Here is a 14,660-nt window from a genome sequence, read left to right as displayed (position 1 = left end):
TAGAGCAGCTTTGGGACTCTCTGATCACTGTCTGGTTCATCTTCTTCCAACCTACAGACAGAAATTAAAATCTGCTAAACCTGTATTAAGGACTGTAAAGAGATGGACCAATGAAGCAGAGCTGGAACTACAAGCCTGCTTTGACTGCATTGACTGGAGTGTTTTTGAGGCTGCAGACACCAATCTGGATGAGCTCACAGATACTGTTACATCACATATCAGTTTTTGTGAGGTTATGTGCATTCCTACTAGGACTTATTTAACATTTAACAACAACAAACCATGGTTTACAGCGGAACTCAGGCAGCTTCGTCAGGCCAAAGAGGATGCTTACAGAGTTGGGGATAAAGTCTTGTACAATCAGGCCAGGAACACACTGAATAAGGGAATCAGAGTGGCTAAAAGAAGATACTCTGAGAAGCTGAAAAACAAGTTTTCAGCTAACGACCCTGCATCCGTGTGGAGTGGCATGAAACAACTTATGAATTACAGGACTCCTGCCCCCAACCCTGTGGTGGACCAACAACTGGCTGACGACCTGAATGTGTTCTACTGTAGATTTGAAAGGCCCAATCTCACACCCCACACCCACTCTGACCTTCACTTCACACAAACACCAACACCTCCTGCAACCCCCCTCCTCCCCCCTCCTGCTACTCAACCTGCACTTAAAATCTGTGAAGATGATGTGATCCACGTCTTTTGACAACAAAGGATAAGGAAAGCACAGGGCCCAGATGGTGTTTCGCCTGCATGTCTTAGATCCTGTGCTAACCAGCTGGCCCCCATCTTCACACAGATCTTCAATAGATCACTGGAGCAGTGTGAAGTCCCATGCTGCTTCAAACGTTCCACTATCATCCCTATCCCAAAGAAACCAAAAATCACAGGACTTAATGACTACAGACCCGTCGCCCTGACGTCTGTGGTCATGAAATCATTTGAGAGACTGGTGTTGGCCCACCTGAAGAATATCACTGGACCCCTTCTAGATCCCCTTCAATTTGCTTATCGAGCAAACATGTCTGTGGATGATGCAGTCAACAAGGGATTGCATCATATCCTGCAACATCTTGACAGACCAGGAACATATGCAAGGATCCTTTTTGTGGAATTCAGTTCGGCTTTCAACACCATCATCCCAGCTATTCTCCGGAATAAATTACACCAACTTTCTGTTCCCATGTCTATCTGTCAGTGGATCACCAGCTTTCTGACAGACAGGCAGCAGCTTGTGAGACAGGGGAAACTCACTTCCAACACCTGTACAATCAGCACCGGTGCCCCCCAGGGATGTGTGCTCTCCCCACTACTCTTCTCCCTCTACACCAATGACTGCATAACCAAGGACCCCTCTGTCAAGCTCCTGAAGTTTGCAGATGACACCACTGTCATCGGCCTCATCCGAGATGACGATGAGTCTGCATACAGAAGGGAGGTTAAACAGCTGGCTGTTTGGTGCAGTCAAAACAACTTGAGCTGAACACGCTCAAAACAGTGGAGATGATTGTGGACTTTAGGAGGAACACCCCAACACTGACCCCCCTCACCATTCTAACCAGCACTGTGGCAGCAGTGGAGTCATTCAGGTTCCTGGGCACTACCATCTCACAGGACCTGAAGTGGGAGACCCACATTGACTCCATTGTGAAAAAGGCCCAGCAGAGGATGTATTTCCTTTGCCAGCTGAGGAAATTCAACCTGCCACAGGCGCTGCTGATACAGTTCTACTCAGCAGTCATTGAGTCTGTCCTCTGCACTTCAATAACTGTCTGGTTTGGTTCAGCTACGAAATCAAACATCAGAAGACTACAAAGGACAGTTCAGACTGCTGAGAGGATTACTGGTTGCCCCCTGCCCCCCCTTCAAGAACTATACACTTCCAGAATGAGGAAAAAGGCTGGAAATCACTCTGGACCCCACTCACCCTGCCCACTACCTTTTTGAACTGTTGCCTTCTGGCCGATGCTTCAGAGCTCTGAGCACCAGAACCATCAGGCACAGGAACAGTTTTTTCCCTCAGGCTATCCATCTCATGAACAGTTAAATTGCCCCATTGAGCAATAACTATGTGCAATACACAGTTTAGTCTTCATATATTTATCCATTACATCCAACCTCTTCTGCCATTTCATTCCTCTGAAAAAAAAAAAAAAAAACATTTGCACTGTACATAACAGATTTGTATTTACACTGTACATAACAGATTGTATTAGATTTGCACTACCCATGTGTATGTGTGTATGTATGTATGTGTGTGTCTGTACGTATGTGTATAATTATTTTTTATTTTTATTATTATCTGTTTTGCTGCTGTTTTTGTATTGTTTTTGTATTGTTGTACACTTGAAGCTCCTGTCACCAAGACAAATTCCTTGTATGTGTAAGCATACTTGGCAATAAAGCTGATCCTGATTCTGATTCTGATTCTAAAACCACTTTTTGTATTGCCTAATCAATGCTTTACTTTTCTGCAACAATAATATAATGTATTTTATTCATTTTAATTAATTTCTTAATAAATATATTATAATTGTTAATTGAACTGTTTTTATTTTTGAGCCTTTCTCATCAAATATTGATATATTTGATTAATTGTAATTAATTTGATGAATTAATCAGCACATCAATTAATTAATTTAATTAACAATTTTAATTGATTGACAGCCTTAATATTAATATATAGAACCCCCAAAAGTATTTGACCCTTAAGCCACTAAATAAAAAAAGTAATAAATAGTACAAATAAGTACATTAAAAAAGGTCTTGTGTGATTCAAGTGTCCAGATAATTTCTGGGGTCACTGTATATAATGGGGACATAAAAAAATTACTGCATAGTTGCAATTAACCTTTTCAACAAGAAGCCTGCATGTTGTGTTTGTGCGGGGTTGTAGATGTTGGTCATGGCCTGTGACTAAGGAAGCAAAGCACAGGCATTGTGTTCTAGTTCCAGTGAGAGAATGACAGCTGCTGCAGTTAAAGCACAGGAAGGGGGAGGGGCCGGTGAAAGGGGCCTTGGTCAGCCTGAGAGCTAATATCCAGCATCCTCTCTCTCTCTCTCTCTCTCTCTCTCTCTCTCTCTCTCTCTCTCTCTCTCTCTCTCTCTTTCCCCCTTCCCTGCCCTCCCTGCACTCCCAAGGGAAAGAAACAGGAGAAATGTGACTCAGAGGAAGACAACAGCTGCAGCTCCCTGCCACTTAAACAGTTCCCATTCAGCCATGCACCTGGATTACTCGCTGCGGAGCTGGTAGACAGACTCATTGTGATTTAATGTGGAGCCCATGAAATTAATTTAGTTTTTTATGCAATGGTGCAATAGTTCACATTATGTGCAGTGAAGTTAATCTGATGAATGCATAATTACAAATAAATGTCTGAATTCATGAATATGTTTTGACATATCGCTATTGCTGTTCAAATCAAAAGTTTTGACATGCCTACTCATTCTATATTACTACAATTTGCCACATATTAGAATAATTGTAAAATTATTAAACTATATAACAACTGAAATTTAAGTATGGGAATTATGTAGTGACCAACAATAAAAAAAATAAAAAAATAAATAAATAAATAAAAAAGATCTTATATTTTAGCTTCTTCGAAATAGGCACACTTTGTCTCGATTAGGTGACAATAGGAGTAAAGGCTCCGGGGGTGAAAATAACTTTTTGGACCAGAAACAAAGGCATTTTTGTACTAGAAAAAAAAAAGCACTTTTTTCTTAAGGTGTGCCTTTAGCCACATTGTACATAGTTCTGCACACTCAGGGCATTCTTTCAACCAACTTCATGAGGTGCATCCTTGGATGCTTTTTTAAAAAGTATTGATGGAGTCTGTCTGTCTGTCTATCAATTCAGTTTGGTAAAGAAATTAATATACTGTGTAGTATAGGCTCAATTTTTATTGGACTAAATATACTAATTTTGAGCATTTAAACATAATATTATAGATCAATACGTTTTTCAGGTTGTGATAAACATTAGTTCGGTGTCCAACTTTTGACTGGTGATGTGTGATCTTTTCACTCATGAAGGTTTTGGGGTCCATGGTATTTGCACATGTGAGGGTCTGTTTCAGCAAGTTAAACCATACAGACCTTTAAAATTCAGTAAATACAGCCGTGGTCTGTTCATTTATTCACAAAGATTAAAAGGTATTTACGAAAAAAGGAAATATATATATATATATATATATATATATATATATATATATATATATATATATTTTGTTTTTGTTTTTTCCTTTATTGCTTACTATGCACAAACTTATAAGGAGAAGACCCACTGTCATCATGGAACACATTATCAGGGAAAGGGAATTGTGAATTATGTTATATTTTATGAAGAAACCAATAACGTTAATGGCAGTTGTGATGGTTTTTTACTGCCATACTGAATAAACATACAGATTTTATGAGATTATGGCTTGATTGCCCACTTGAGCAACAATGGCACCTAAAACGTTTCATGTCAGTGCAGTTTAATGAATTAATTTCTTGTTTACCATGGTCTTTAGAGATCTATCTATGTAAGAAAGTACCTAGGAAGACAATATTTCAATAAAATGCACGACAAAAATACTTTCATAGAACATTTCATTTTCATTTACTCTAGGTTACACAGCTACCCTCCATAGACCTTATTCACGCTAGCACCATCTTTGATTTTTAATGGGAATGACAATGAGGCTGTGCAGGATAGAATACCATCTCTTCAATGGCACGAATGGTATAAAGCTGTATAAAGCTCCTAGATCACATCTGATTTTCCACAACTCATGTTGTCTGGAGCTCTTTGTATACTGGATGTTCTTGAACAGATATTTTATTGTTTTGTCTGCAGAACGATCCAAAAACACTTTAAACTGCAGTACAGCCCATTGAAGAGACTAAGTCTGTCCCTCACAGCCTTGTTGTCATTTCCATTAAAAATCAAAGATGGCGCTAGCATGAATAATGTCTACAGCAAAAGAAGTGTTATTCTAAACAGCTGTTCGGCTATGGAAGACGGATTCTGCAACGTAAAAAAATAACAAAATAAAAGAGGTAATTCTGACTTTTTATTTAAAAATTGTGACTTTATTTCTCGCAATTTCAACTTTTTTTTTACAAAATATTTAATGGTGCCCTCTCAAATAGGCTTTTCTTAATAATCTGATCTGCAAAATTTCATTGCACCTCAATAAAAAATTTGGCCACATACAAAAACACTCTTTGTATAGGTTTGTATGACTTTTGTTCATTTGCCTTTTCTTATAGTATGATCAAGGTAGTGTGGTGAGTTCTGAGTATTGCTATTTGGGCTAGAAAATGGAAACCATATATACTTATCAAATCAAAATTTTGTTCTAAAGAAAACTTTCCCATTCTGGCAGATCTAATAAATCTATTACAAAGAAAAATGCTGACAGTAAAATGCTGTTAACTGTTCACTAACTAAAATAAATAATGGAAAAAATAAAGAGAACTTTAAGTTCTTTAAGTGAAGTTAGCTCTGAGAACAGATCTAGCATCATTTGTTTGTGGATGACACTTGGTTTGATCTTTTATTATCTAATGCATTGACAAATTTTTAAGTGTGACTTAAGTGTCCAAATACTTTTGGGGCCACTGTATATGCATGAAAGGTCGATAGTGGAGCTTAGGGTTGATTTAAAATGGCTTGATAGCAAGTTCATTTTTACAGAAGGCTGGACCTGACGTTATAGTAGGCAGGGTTGGGGAGTAATGGAATAACATATTTAAAATACAAAGTATAAGTAACTGTATTCCACTGCAGTTTCAATTTAAATAATTGATCATTAGAATACAGTTACATTCAAAAAGTATTTTGATTACTGAAGAGATTACTTTGCATTTTATTGTCATTTGTTTAATTAATATTTAGTCCTTTCAGATGGAAAACATTTATATGTATATGTTACCAGGCACGATCATATTTTTTTTATCAAGAAAATTCAAGTTGGATCATAATTTCTTTTTTTCTAGTAAGACCTTTGATATTAAGGCAAAAATCGTATTCTTGATAATTTTTTTTATTGTTTTCCTGTAAAAATATCTAAAAAATCCTTAAAACAAGATCAGTTTGATTTATCGTGTTTTAGAAACAACACTGCATAAGATATTTAGGTTTTTCAGAGAATGTATTTTTAACATGTGTATTTTGTCTTACTGTACTGGCAGAGTTATTATAGTCAAAACAAGTGAAAAAAATCTAAAAGTAATCCAAAGTATTTAGAATACGTTACTGACCTTGAGTAATCTAACAGAATACGTTACAAATGACATTTTACAGCATGTATTCTGTAATCTGTAGTGGAATACATTTCAAAAGTAACCCTCCCAACCCTGATAGTAGGTCTCTTTCAGTGTTCCATGCATAATGTAACATCAGAGAAAATATAAGCAGGAGCTACAGTAACATTTGTTGACACAAATTAGTCTTGATATTTATGGACTATGAGCCAAGTGTAGACTAATTTTAAATGGAATCTAAAGTCCCTGAAAATACAACAGTCTGGCAACAGAAGTCACTGTGCTCAAACACAAGGTAAGATTAATGATTGGAAACTAAACACACCACATCACAAAGAAACCAGTAAACATGCACATTGACTTGAAGAGATGGGAATCTGGACAACATCAGAGGTGAGAATACAGCGGAATATATATATATATATATATTTTAGAAACATACGGCATTATGAGGATGAAATAGTAAATGCATAGCTGTGGAAGACTTCTTTGCTTTTACAACTTTTACTGGAATATTTTAAATGCAGCTTTAAAGCTACATATTTAAAAGGAAGACCTGCTTACATACCCTGAGGGTTCCAAATGATTGTCATGTTAAGAGTTTATGAGAACTAAAATAAAACTGCTATGTCTTATGCAACTTCTGGTTCAAGACTAAACTTTTTCATTTGCACCCCTCTAAACCCAAACAGCTGCATTATAGTCAAATAAGGTATTGACTTTGTCTACATGATCTTTTTGACTGCTGTCAATGTTTAGACCTAGAAAGTGACCCATCTCCTCTGTTGGCTGAGGACATGACCGTCCCTTTCCCAGCTGTCCTCCTGCCCAGAATGGTAAGTAAAAGCTATCCTTGGATTTGCTGTCAGCCTTCTTGGGTCTCTTGAAGAGTCCAGCCTCAGGATTGTGGTCTGGTGGCATCCATCCAGGCTTCTCCTTCAGCAGTTTATCCCGATCGGGACGTACACTACGTAGAAACTTCTTGAAGATGTTGGTGGTCAGTGAGAACCTTTTACAGAGCTCCTGGGAGCGACTGAGCCTGAGCGGGTGGGCTGGAGAGTCTGGTCTGTTGAGGCCCTGACAGTCTTTTTCTAAATCGGGAAGGTCCAGCCAGTTTCCTACTAGGTCAGCAAAGACATTGTCTCCCAGAACAAGAGGCTGACGATTGCGCCTCTGACTCATGAGTGAGGATGTCCAGTCACTGGAGTCGTCCATACTGTCCTCTGTGTAGTAACTGTCAAGGGACGGTCCCTCCCGGGATAGGCTGTATAGGATTCCAGGAAGGTCCAACTCCTGGGCTGGAGGTACCAACTGCGCTGGTTCAGACAAATACTGCTGGTTGTTGTGGTGTTGTACAGAAAGGTGGCCCAACTTTGGGCTGCAGTACTCCACATTTAGGGCTGTGTATCCTGAGATTTGTCTGGCCAGAGGAATGCTCTCATTGTCCAGGCTGGAGGATGAAGGCGATGTCCCCAACTTGCTGCGATGGGCATGCTGGGATGGGTGCTGCTCTTCTTTAACTGAGGTCCTGATTGGCTTGATTCTCTGGTTGTCTGGGTTGGCGCTGGGGTTAGGTAGTTCTACAGCTGGTTGAGCCATAGTGCCAGGCTTTCCTGAGATCTCTAGTTGCTCAAGTGCAGTTTGAACCTGTAGGAGTTTCAGTTCTTGTAGTGCTCCCATCATACAGTTCATCTGAGCATGGAGTCCATCACCGGCCTCCTTCATAGAGAGCTAAAGCCACAGAGAAAAACAACAGATGACATGTTAAGTTAGAATTACAAGACCAGAAACAGAAGAGTGAGTACTCAATTTCTCTAAAGAGGAAGTGACAGCTGCTAGTATGTTGCTATTCTCTACAGTCTTTACATATATTTGTTAGACTGTCTTGAAACCTGCTTATAAGAACATCAGGGGAAGTTGCTTATTCAAGCCCCAAAAGGACTGATCCAAGAGCCTTTATCACTGTGCCCTTTAGCAAGATTAGAGTTTTGTGGCTTTTAGTTCATGTGTGTTAGCTTTGAGATCACCTATATGCTAGTGTGATCCGAAATTCAATTTTATCAGATTTTCAGTCTTTTTCTTCTAGGAAAACAGACCAAAAACAATGATGACTCATCTTGCACGTCACAGATTTTTGTCCAATCAAATGCTCTCTAGAATGAGAATGTCCCTCCCTCTGTAACCATCTAGCAAGTATGTTCATGGCTGTGACATAACTAAAGCCTTTGATGTGTGGATGAGCCCATTAAAATCTCCATCATTTCAATAGAAATATATTAACACCGGAAAGTAAACTACACTCAAAAAGCCACACATCACATGCTGCTCCAGGGTGACTGTCCATGTAATAGAGTGCAACAGTGCCCACTTTTTTAGCTGTCTTGTTTTCAGAAGTGTTTTTCTCATTCAGGATTTCATTAAATCCTTCATAAAAGAATTAAAAGCCCTAAACCAAACCAACAAGCTTCGGGGTGAATTACAACATTACAAATTTTAATTTGAAGCAATAAATAAAAAAATTGGAAAATAGTAAAAAAAAAAAAAAAAAAGACAAAGGAACAAGACTAAACTGCAGTCCCATGAAGCATTGCGAAGAACGTAATCAACTGAAAAATTATGGATATATAAATACAACTTTTGCTTTATAAAGTTGTTGATTATAAATATTTTATATATTTTAAGTTTATTACATAATATTAATATACAAATGTACAAGCTGTTTGAGAGTGTAGTAAAGACCGACTCGATTGTGTCATTTCTGCTGCAGAGCTTATTTGCTGGTTTGCCACACCTCTCTGATTGGTGGATGTGTTCTCTTCAGGATTCTCGGATAGTGTAGTTCTTCAACAGTAATTCCGCTATTAAACATGTTTTTATTAATATCATTATTTAGTTGAAATAATGCAGACTGACTTACAACAGGAGCAAATGCCACCAATTTGAATGTACAATTTAGGAGTAGGGTTGTCCTTAAAGGTTTAGAATTTATCAATAAAAATCAATTTCCCTATGGAGAAAATGAATGGGATTTTTATTTTTGGAACATGTGACATGACATGAAAATTGTAGAAAAACATATGATTCTGTATGTTTAAGCTAATTAACAGAAAAGCTGGTGAGATGAACCGACACAAGCCTCCATCAATACTAGTATTAGATAATAAATGTGTGTTGTGTCCATTCATTGCACACTGTATCTTAATGTATCTTTCCCTTTGTGTATTCTTCTGTGTCCATCAGACGATGTCTACTTAAGTGAGCATCAGGGGCTACATATGGCCTGTGTCTCAAGGAGGAATGCTCCTTCAACAGCTGTGGGCTAGGCCAGTCCCACTCCCACATGACACTGAGAGTGGCAGTCATGCCACTCAATGGAGTGGTGGTGGAGTGGATTAAAGCACTGAACTGATAAGCAGAAGGTTGTTGGTTCAATCCCCACAGCCACCACCATTGTGTCCTTGAGCAAGGCACTTAACTCCAGGTTGCTCCAAGGGAATTGTCCCTGTAATCAGGGCACTGTAAGTTGCTTTGGATAAAAGCATCTGCCAAATGCATAAATGTCATGTGACCTTACTGTTTCCCCTTCTGGTGTAACAGTCCCCAGAGCAAGAAATGAGTTTTGCCCAGACATGTACAGTACACTGGCACAGTGAGATGCAATACCAAGTGAAAGTTAACCAAGTCAAGGGATGCAGAGGACTCAAGACAGACAATTTTTTTTAAAGTTTCTCATATAGAGTCCAGGTTTCAGTCAAGTCTCAAATCCCTTTTGGTAATAGTTTTTTTATATACTAGAGGTTAGTTTTAAAAAGCTTGTCAAAAAGCAATCAATTTTATATATTTTGTTGTTCACAAGACTCTAATTTGGAGTCCATTAGCCAAAGTCAATTGATTACAAATCTAAGTTGAGTCTCATGCCAATTTATTTGCGACTTAAGTGTGACTCAAGTTTGAGTCTCAGACTCAACTTTCCATCTCTGACTTGGAAGTTGCAGCTTTGCAATTTGCTAAACTCCAGCAACTTAACAAAATACTGTAAAGTTTCAAACATCCATCAAAACTGAATCAAAATTATTTCTGCAAGACACCATGAACTTCACCTGCATGTGATACTCACATCACAACAGCTAGCAACCTACATCGATTTGCCATGCACATATTTGCAAGTTATGTCATTATCAAGAACAGGTGTGTGCAAATGTTTACAGATTGTCAGTGCATAAACTAACCCTCAGATCATCTGTCTTTCAAGTCTCTTCATAAATACACAAGGGTACAAACATTAAGAGCTATCAGCTTACCTGGCATCCGCTTTCACAGAGGGATTTCCCTGCCCTTTGCCACCTAAGTCCCTCTCCACTCTCACTCCTCTCACCTTTCAAAGGGCATGTCTGCCGACCCCATATTTAACTGTCTGCCAATGGGAGACCCGCTGCAGCCCTGGCACCCAATCAGACGAGACTAGACTTTAATCCCTGACAGAGGGAACGCTTCATTCAAGCGTGATCAATTATCAAAGAACGGGTGAGAGTTGTAACAGCAGGGAGTGGCCACTGCCATATGTTCATACGACAACATTTCACTTACAGTGGGAGTTATTTGGGGGTTCACTAAATGCCACAAAGAGGACAATGGAAAGTAACACATACAACAATCAGTGGTATTACACCATGTTTGTTAAAAATCTAAGGACAATTCAGTTTGATAACTGAAAGGGATAGTTTGCCCAAAAATGAAAATTCTCTCATAATTTACTCACCCTCATGATCTCCCAGGTGTGTAAGACTTTCTTTCTTCACCAGAAAACATTTGATGAAAAACAGAAAAAAATATTAGCTCAGAAGGTCCTTAAAATGCAAGTGAATGGAGATTTTTCTTTTGAAGCTCCAAAAATCACAGTCAGCATAAACGTCATCCATATTACACCAGCTGTTAAATTAATGTCTTCTAAAGCAACATGCTCGCTAATCGAGTAAATAATGAAAGAATTTTCATTTTTGGGTGAACTTTCCCTTGAAGTAAACAGTAAAAGATGTACAGAATGATATGCTTAAGTAGACTGTGGTGATAATTTTTGTTTAATCTAACAAACAAAGTGTCTAAAGCATTCTTAACTGCAATTGCTAAAGCAACCACACACTATTGGGGTGATTCTATGACACTTTTGGCTCATGTATTGACTTCTGTATTTTTGCTCTGTGCAAAAGTGTTTAGATGTAATAAAATAGCATTGTGTGAGGAACAGAGCCAAAATTAAGAGTGTGTGATCTGGTAATCAACCTTTTTACTTGTGATTAGTGTAAAATTGAATAAAAGTTATTTTTGTTGTAGTGCCTCTAGTGTTTATTTCAGTAAGAAAATGCCACAATACACACAAGCCACGCAAAACTAATTTTCAAAAAATGTGGTTTTATAATATAATTCTATGCAGGTTTTTAGATAAGGGGCTTTAGAGATCTGCCACTACAGCTTTAACCACAGAAAAATAACCACAAAAGAGCATGACATGTCCTTCACTGACTATGTATATGTCTGTAACCCATTTTTGACCAAACTTCCATGTAGAACCTTATAAAACTGTGGTCACAAGCTTTCAAATCACATTCTCCACCCTGAATATTTAAACCTTAAAATTTAAAAAATCTCAAATTTATCCTTTTGTGTTCCATATAAAAACATCATATGGGTTGGAAATGACATGAGGGTAAAACATTTGGGTGGACCATTCCTTTAACAACAATCAGGTTGTCCATATTCAGTGTTGCCTTCAAGCTACATGTATGGCTTAATTCATTTGAGATAATGGGACATCTTTATGAGCAGGGTAGTGGAACATAATTACTGTTTGGTTGGAAAATCCCGAGGGCATTATCACATGAACTACTCCACTACACCAACACAGATGACTACCATTGGGCTTTTAGAATGATTGCACTTTAATAATTCAATGTTTTTTCTGTGGTATACTGGGTTTGTGGTAAACATCATTTTAAATTTAGATATGCTCTGTGCTTGGTGTACTAATGGATTTATAAAGTTTTAGTACTGACATGCAAACCTGCTCTATCTCCTATTTCTTTTCTCTCTTCTGTTGTTTATTAGCTTAAAGCTAAACTTCCAAATGACGATTAAGTGTGGATCACAATCAAATGAAAACATACTAATGTGGCTTTTCCACTGCACAGTACAGCTCGACTCGACTTGACTCTGATCGCTTTTTGGGGGTTTTCCACTGTGGATAGTACCTGGTACCTGGTACTTTTTTTAGTACCACCTTGATCGAGGTTCCAAGCGAGCCAAGCCAATACTAAATGTGATGTCAAAACCCTGCAGATCACTGATTGGTCAGAGAGAATCGTCACTACCAGCGTCACTTGATTTGCTAGTTTTAGAGTTAGCAACAGCGATAGCAGTATCATTTGTTCACGTGACTTTCGAATTGTAAAAAGAAATGGCTGTGCGCAAAACCACGCCATGGTCAATAAATGAGGTGCAGATGTTCCTCTCGTTAGCGACGAACGAAACGACGTGAAACGGAAAAGTCTTTCAGGAAGTGTCTCAGCTGTTGTCCACACACGGCTACCACCGGACCTACCAACAGTGTAGGGAAAAGTAAAAAAAAAACGTAAAAGTGACTACAGAACCTTCAAGGACCATAAAAGCCGGAGTGGTTCAGACAGAAGAAAGTGGAAGTGGTTCGACCAAAACGCTATCTATGGCAATAGACCAGGGAGCAATGGGAGGGAGAGTGCCCTGGACTTGGCCACGGTGTTGTTGGAGTCCACGATGGAGGATGGTACATTTGTTACGTTAACTCTATATTCTGCTTGAAAGCTTCACTTTATTTAGTTGACCAGCTACTGGAAAACTTGCTTCTAAAACAACCAGGCCAATTTAACTATTACACTTATGTAAAATCACCATGCAACAACTGCTTAATGCAGCACATTGAGCTAACAGCTAGCGGTCGTGTTATTGTTTATGGTCAGTATTGGCGTTTAAGATGATGTCACGGCAGTAGATGACGATCAGCCTATAATCCCACCCACGTTGAGGCGGCACTAAACTGCAGTGAAAAAGCAAGCTCAGAAAAGTAAAGCGAGCAGAGTCAATTCGAGTCAAACCGTAACGTGCAGTGGAAAAGTGCCATTAGTGGAACTTTTCTATGTAATGGAAAATCACAGAAATATGCCAAAAATATATTTTAAAATAATTTTAATGTGACATACTATGTGACATTTTGAGCAAAATTATTGTCATATGTCATTATTTGTATGTGCACATGTACAGGTGCATCTCAATATATTAGAATGTCGTGGAAAAGTTCATTTATTTCAGTAATTCCACTCAAATTGTGAAACTCGTGTATTATATAAATTCAATGCACACAGACTGAAGTAGTTTAAGTCTTTGGTTCTTTTAATTGTGATGATTTTGGCTCACATTTAACAAAAACCCACCAATTCACTATCTCAAAAAATTAGAATATGGTGACATGCCAATCAGCTAATCAACTCAAAACACCTGCAAAGGTTTCCTGAGCCTTCAAAATGGTCTCTCAGTTTGGTTCACTAGGCTACACAATCATGGGGAAGACTGCTGATCTGACAGTTGTCCAGAAGACAATCATTGACACCCTTCACAAGGAGGGTAAGCCACAAACATTCATTGCCAAAGAAGCTGGCTGTTCACAGAGTGCTGTATCCAAGCATGTTAACAGAAAGTTGAGTGGAAGGAAAAAGTGTGGAAGAAAAAGATGCACAACCAACCGAGAGAACCGCAGCCTTATGATTGTCAAGCAAAATCGATTCAAGAATTTGGGTGAACTTCACAAGGAATGGACTGAGGCTGGGGTCAAGGCATCAAGAGCCACCACACACAGACGTGTCAAGGAATTTGGCTACAGTTGTCGTATTCCTCTTGTTAAGCCACTCCTGAACCACAGACAGCATCAGAGGCGTCTTACCTGGGCTAAGGAGAAGAAGAACTGGACTATTGCCCAGTGTTCCAAAGGCCTCTTTTCAGATGAGAGCAAGTTTTGTATTTCATTTGGAAACCAAGGTCCTAGAGTCTGGAGGAAGGGTGGAGAAGCTCATAGCCCAAGTTGCTTGAAGTCCAGTGTTAAGTTTCCACAGTCTGTGATGATTTGGGGTGCAATGTCATCTGCTGGTGTTGGTCCATTGTGTTTTTTGAAAACCAAAGTCACTGCACCCATTTACCAAGAAATTTTGGAGCACTTCATGCTTCCTTCTGCTGACCAGCTTTTTAAAGATGCTGATTTCATTTTCCAGCAGGATTTGGCACCTGCCCACACTGCCAAAAGCACCAAAAGTTGGTTAAATGACCATGGTGTTGGTGTGCTTGACTGGCCAGCAAACTCACCAGACCTGAACCCCATAGAG

At 38.8% G+C, this 14,660-nt stretch overlaps 1 protein-coding gene across 2 annotated transcripts in view; it reads right to left on the bottom strand.

Annotated features, from left to right (window-relative positions):
* Positions 1-5,066: 5,066 nt before the first annotated feature.
* The window catches only part of LOC127428179 (PAK4-inhibitor INKA2-like), a 28,934-nt gene continuing 19,340 nt past the window's right edge, over positions 5,067-14,660 (bottom strand). Inside the window, exons 1-2 of one of the 2 annotated variants that reach the window (XM_051676348.1) lie at positions 11,018-11,048; positions 5,067-7,989 (exon numbers count right to left, since the gene is read on the bottom strand). In XM_051676348.1, coding sequence (XP_051532308.1) covers positions 6,937-7,989; positions 11,018-11,023 — 1,059 coding nt within the window. In that variant the 5' untranslated portion in view covers positions 11,024-11,048 and the 3' untranslated portion in view covers positions 5,067-6,936. Of the gene's footprint in view, positions 7,990-11,017; positions 11,049-14,660 lie in introns of those variants that run through there. The other variant, XM_051676346.1, reaches the window with a different exon arrangement.

The sequence above is a fragment of the Myxocyprinus asiaticus genome, chromosome 37 (assembly GCF_019703515.2).
Source record: "Myxocyprinus asiaticus isolate MX2 ecotype Aquarium Trade chromosome 37, UBuf_Myxa_2, whole genome shotgun sequence".
Lineage (NCBI taxonomy): Eukaryota > Metazoa > Chordata > Actinopteri > Cypriniformes > Catostomidae > Myxocyprinus > Myxocyprinus asiaticus.
This window is presented reverse-complemented; position numbering and strand designations above follow the sequence as displayed.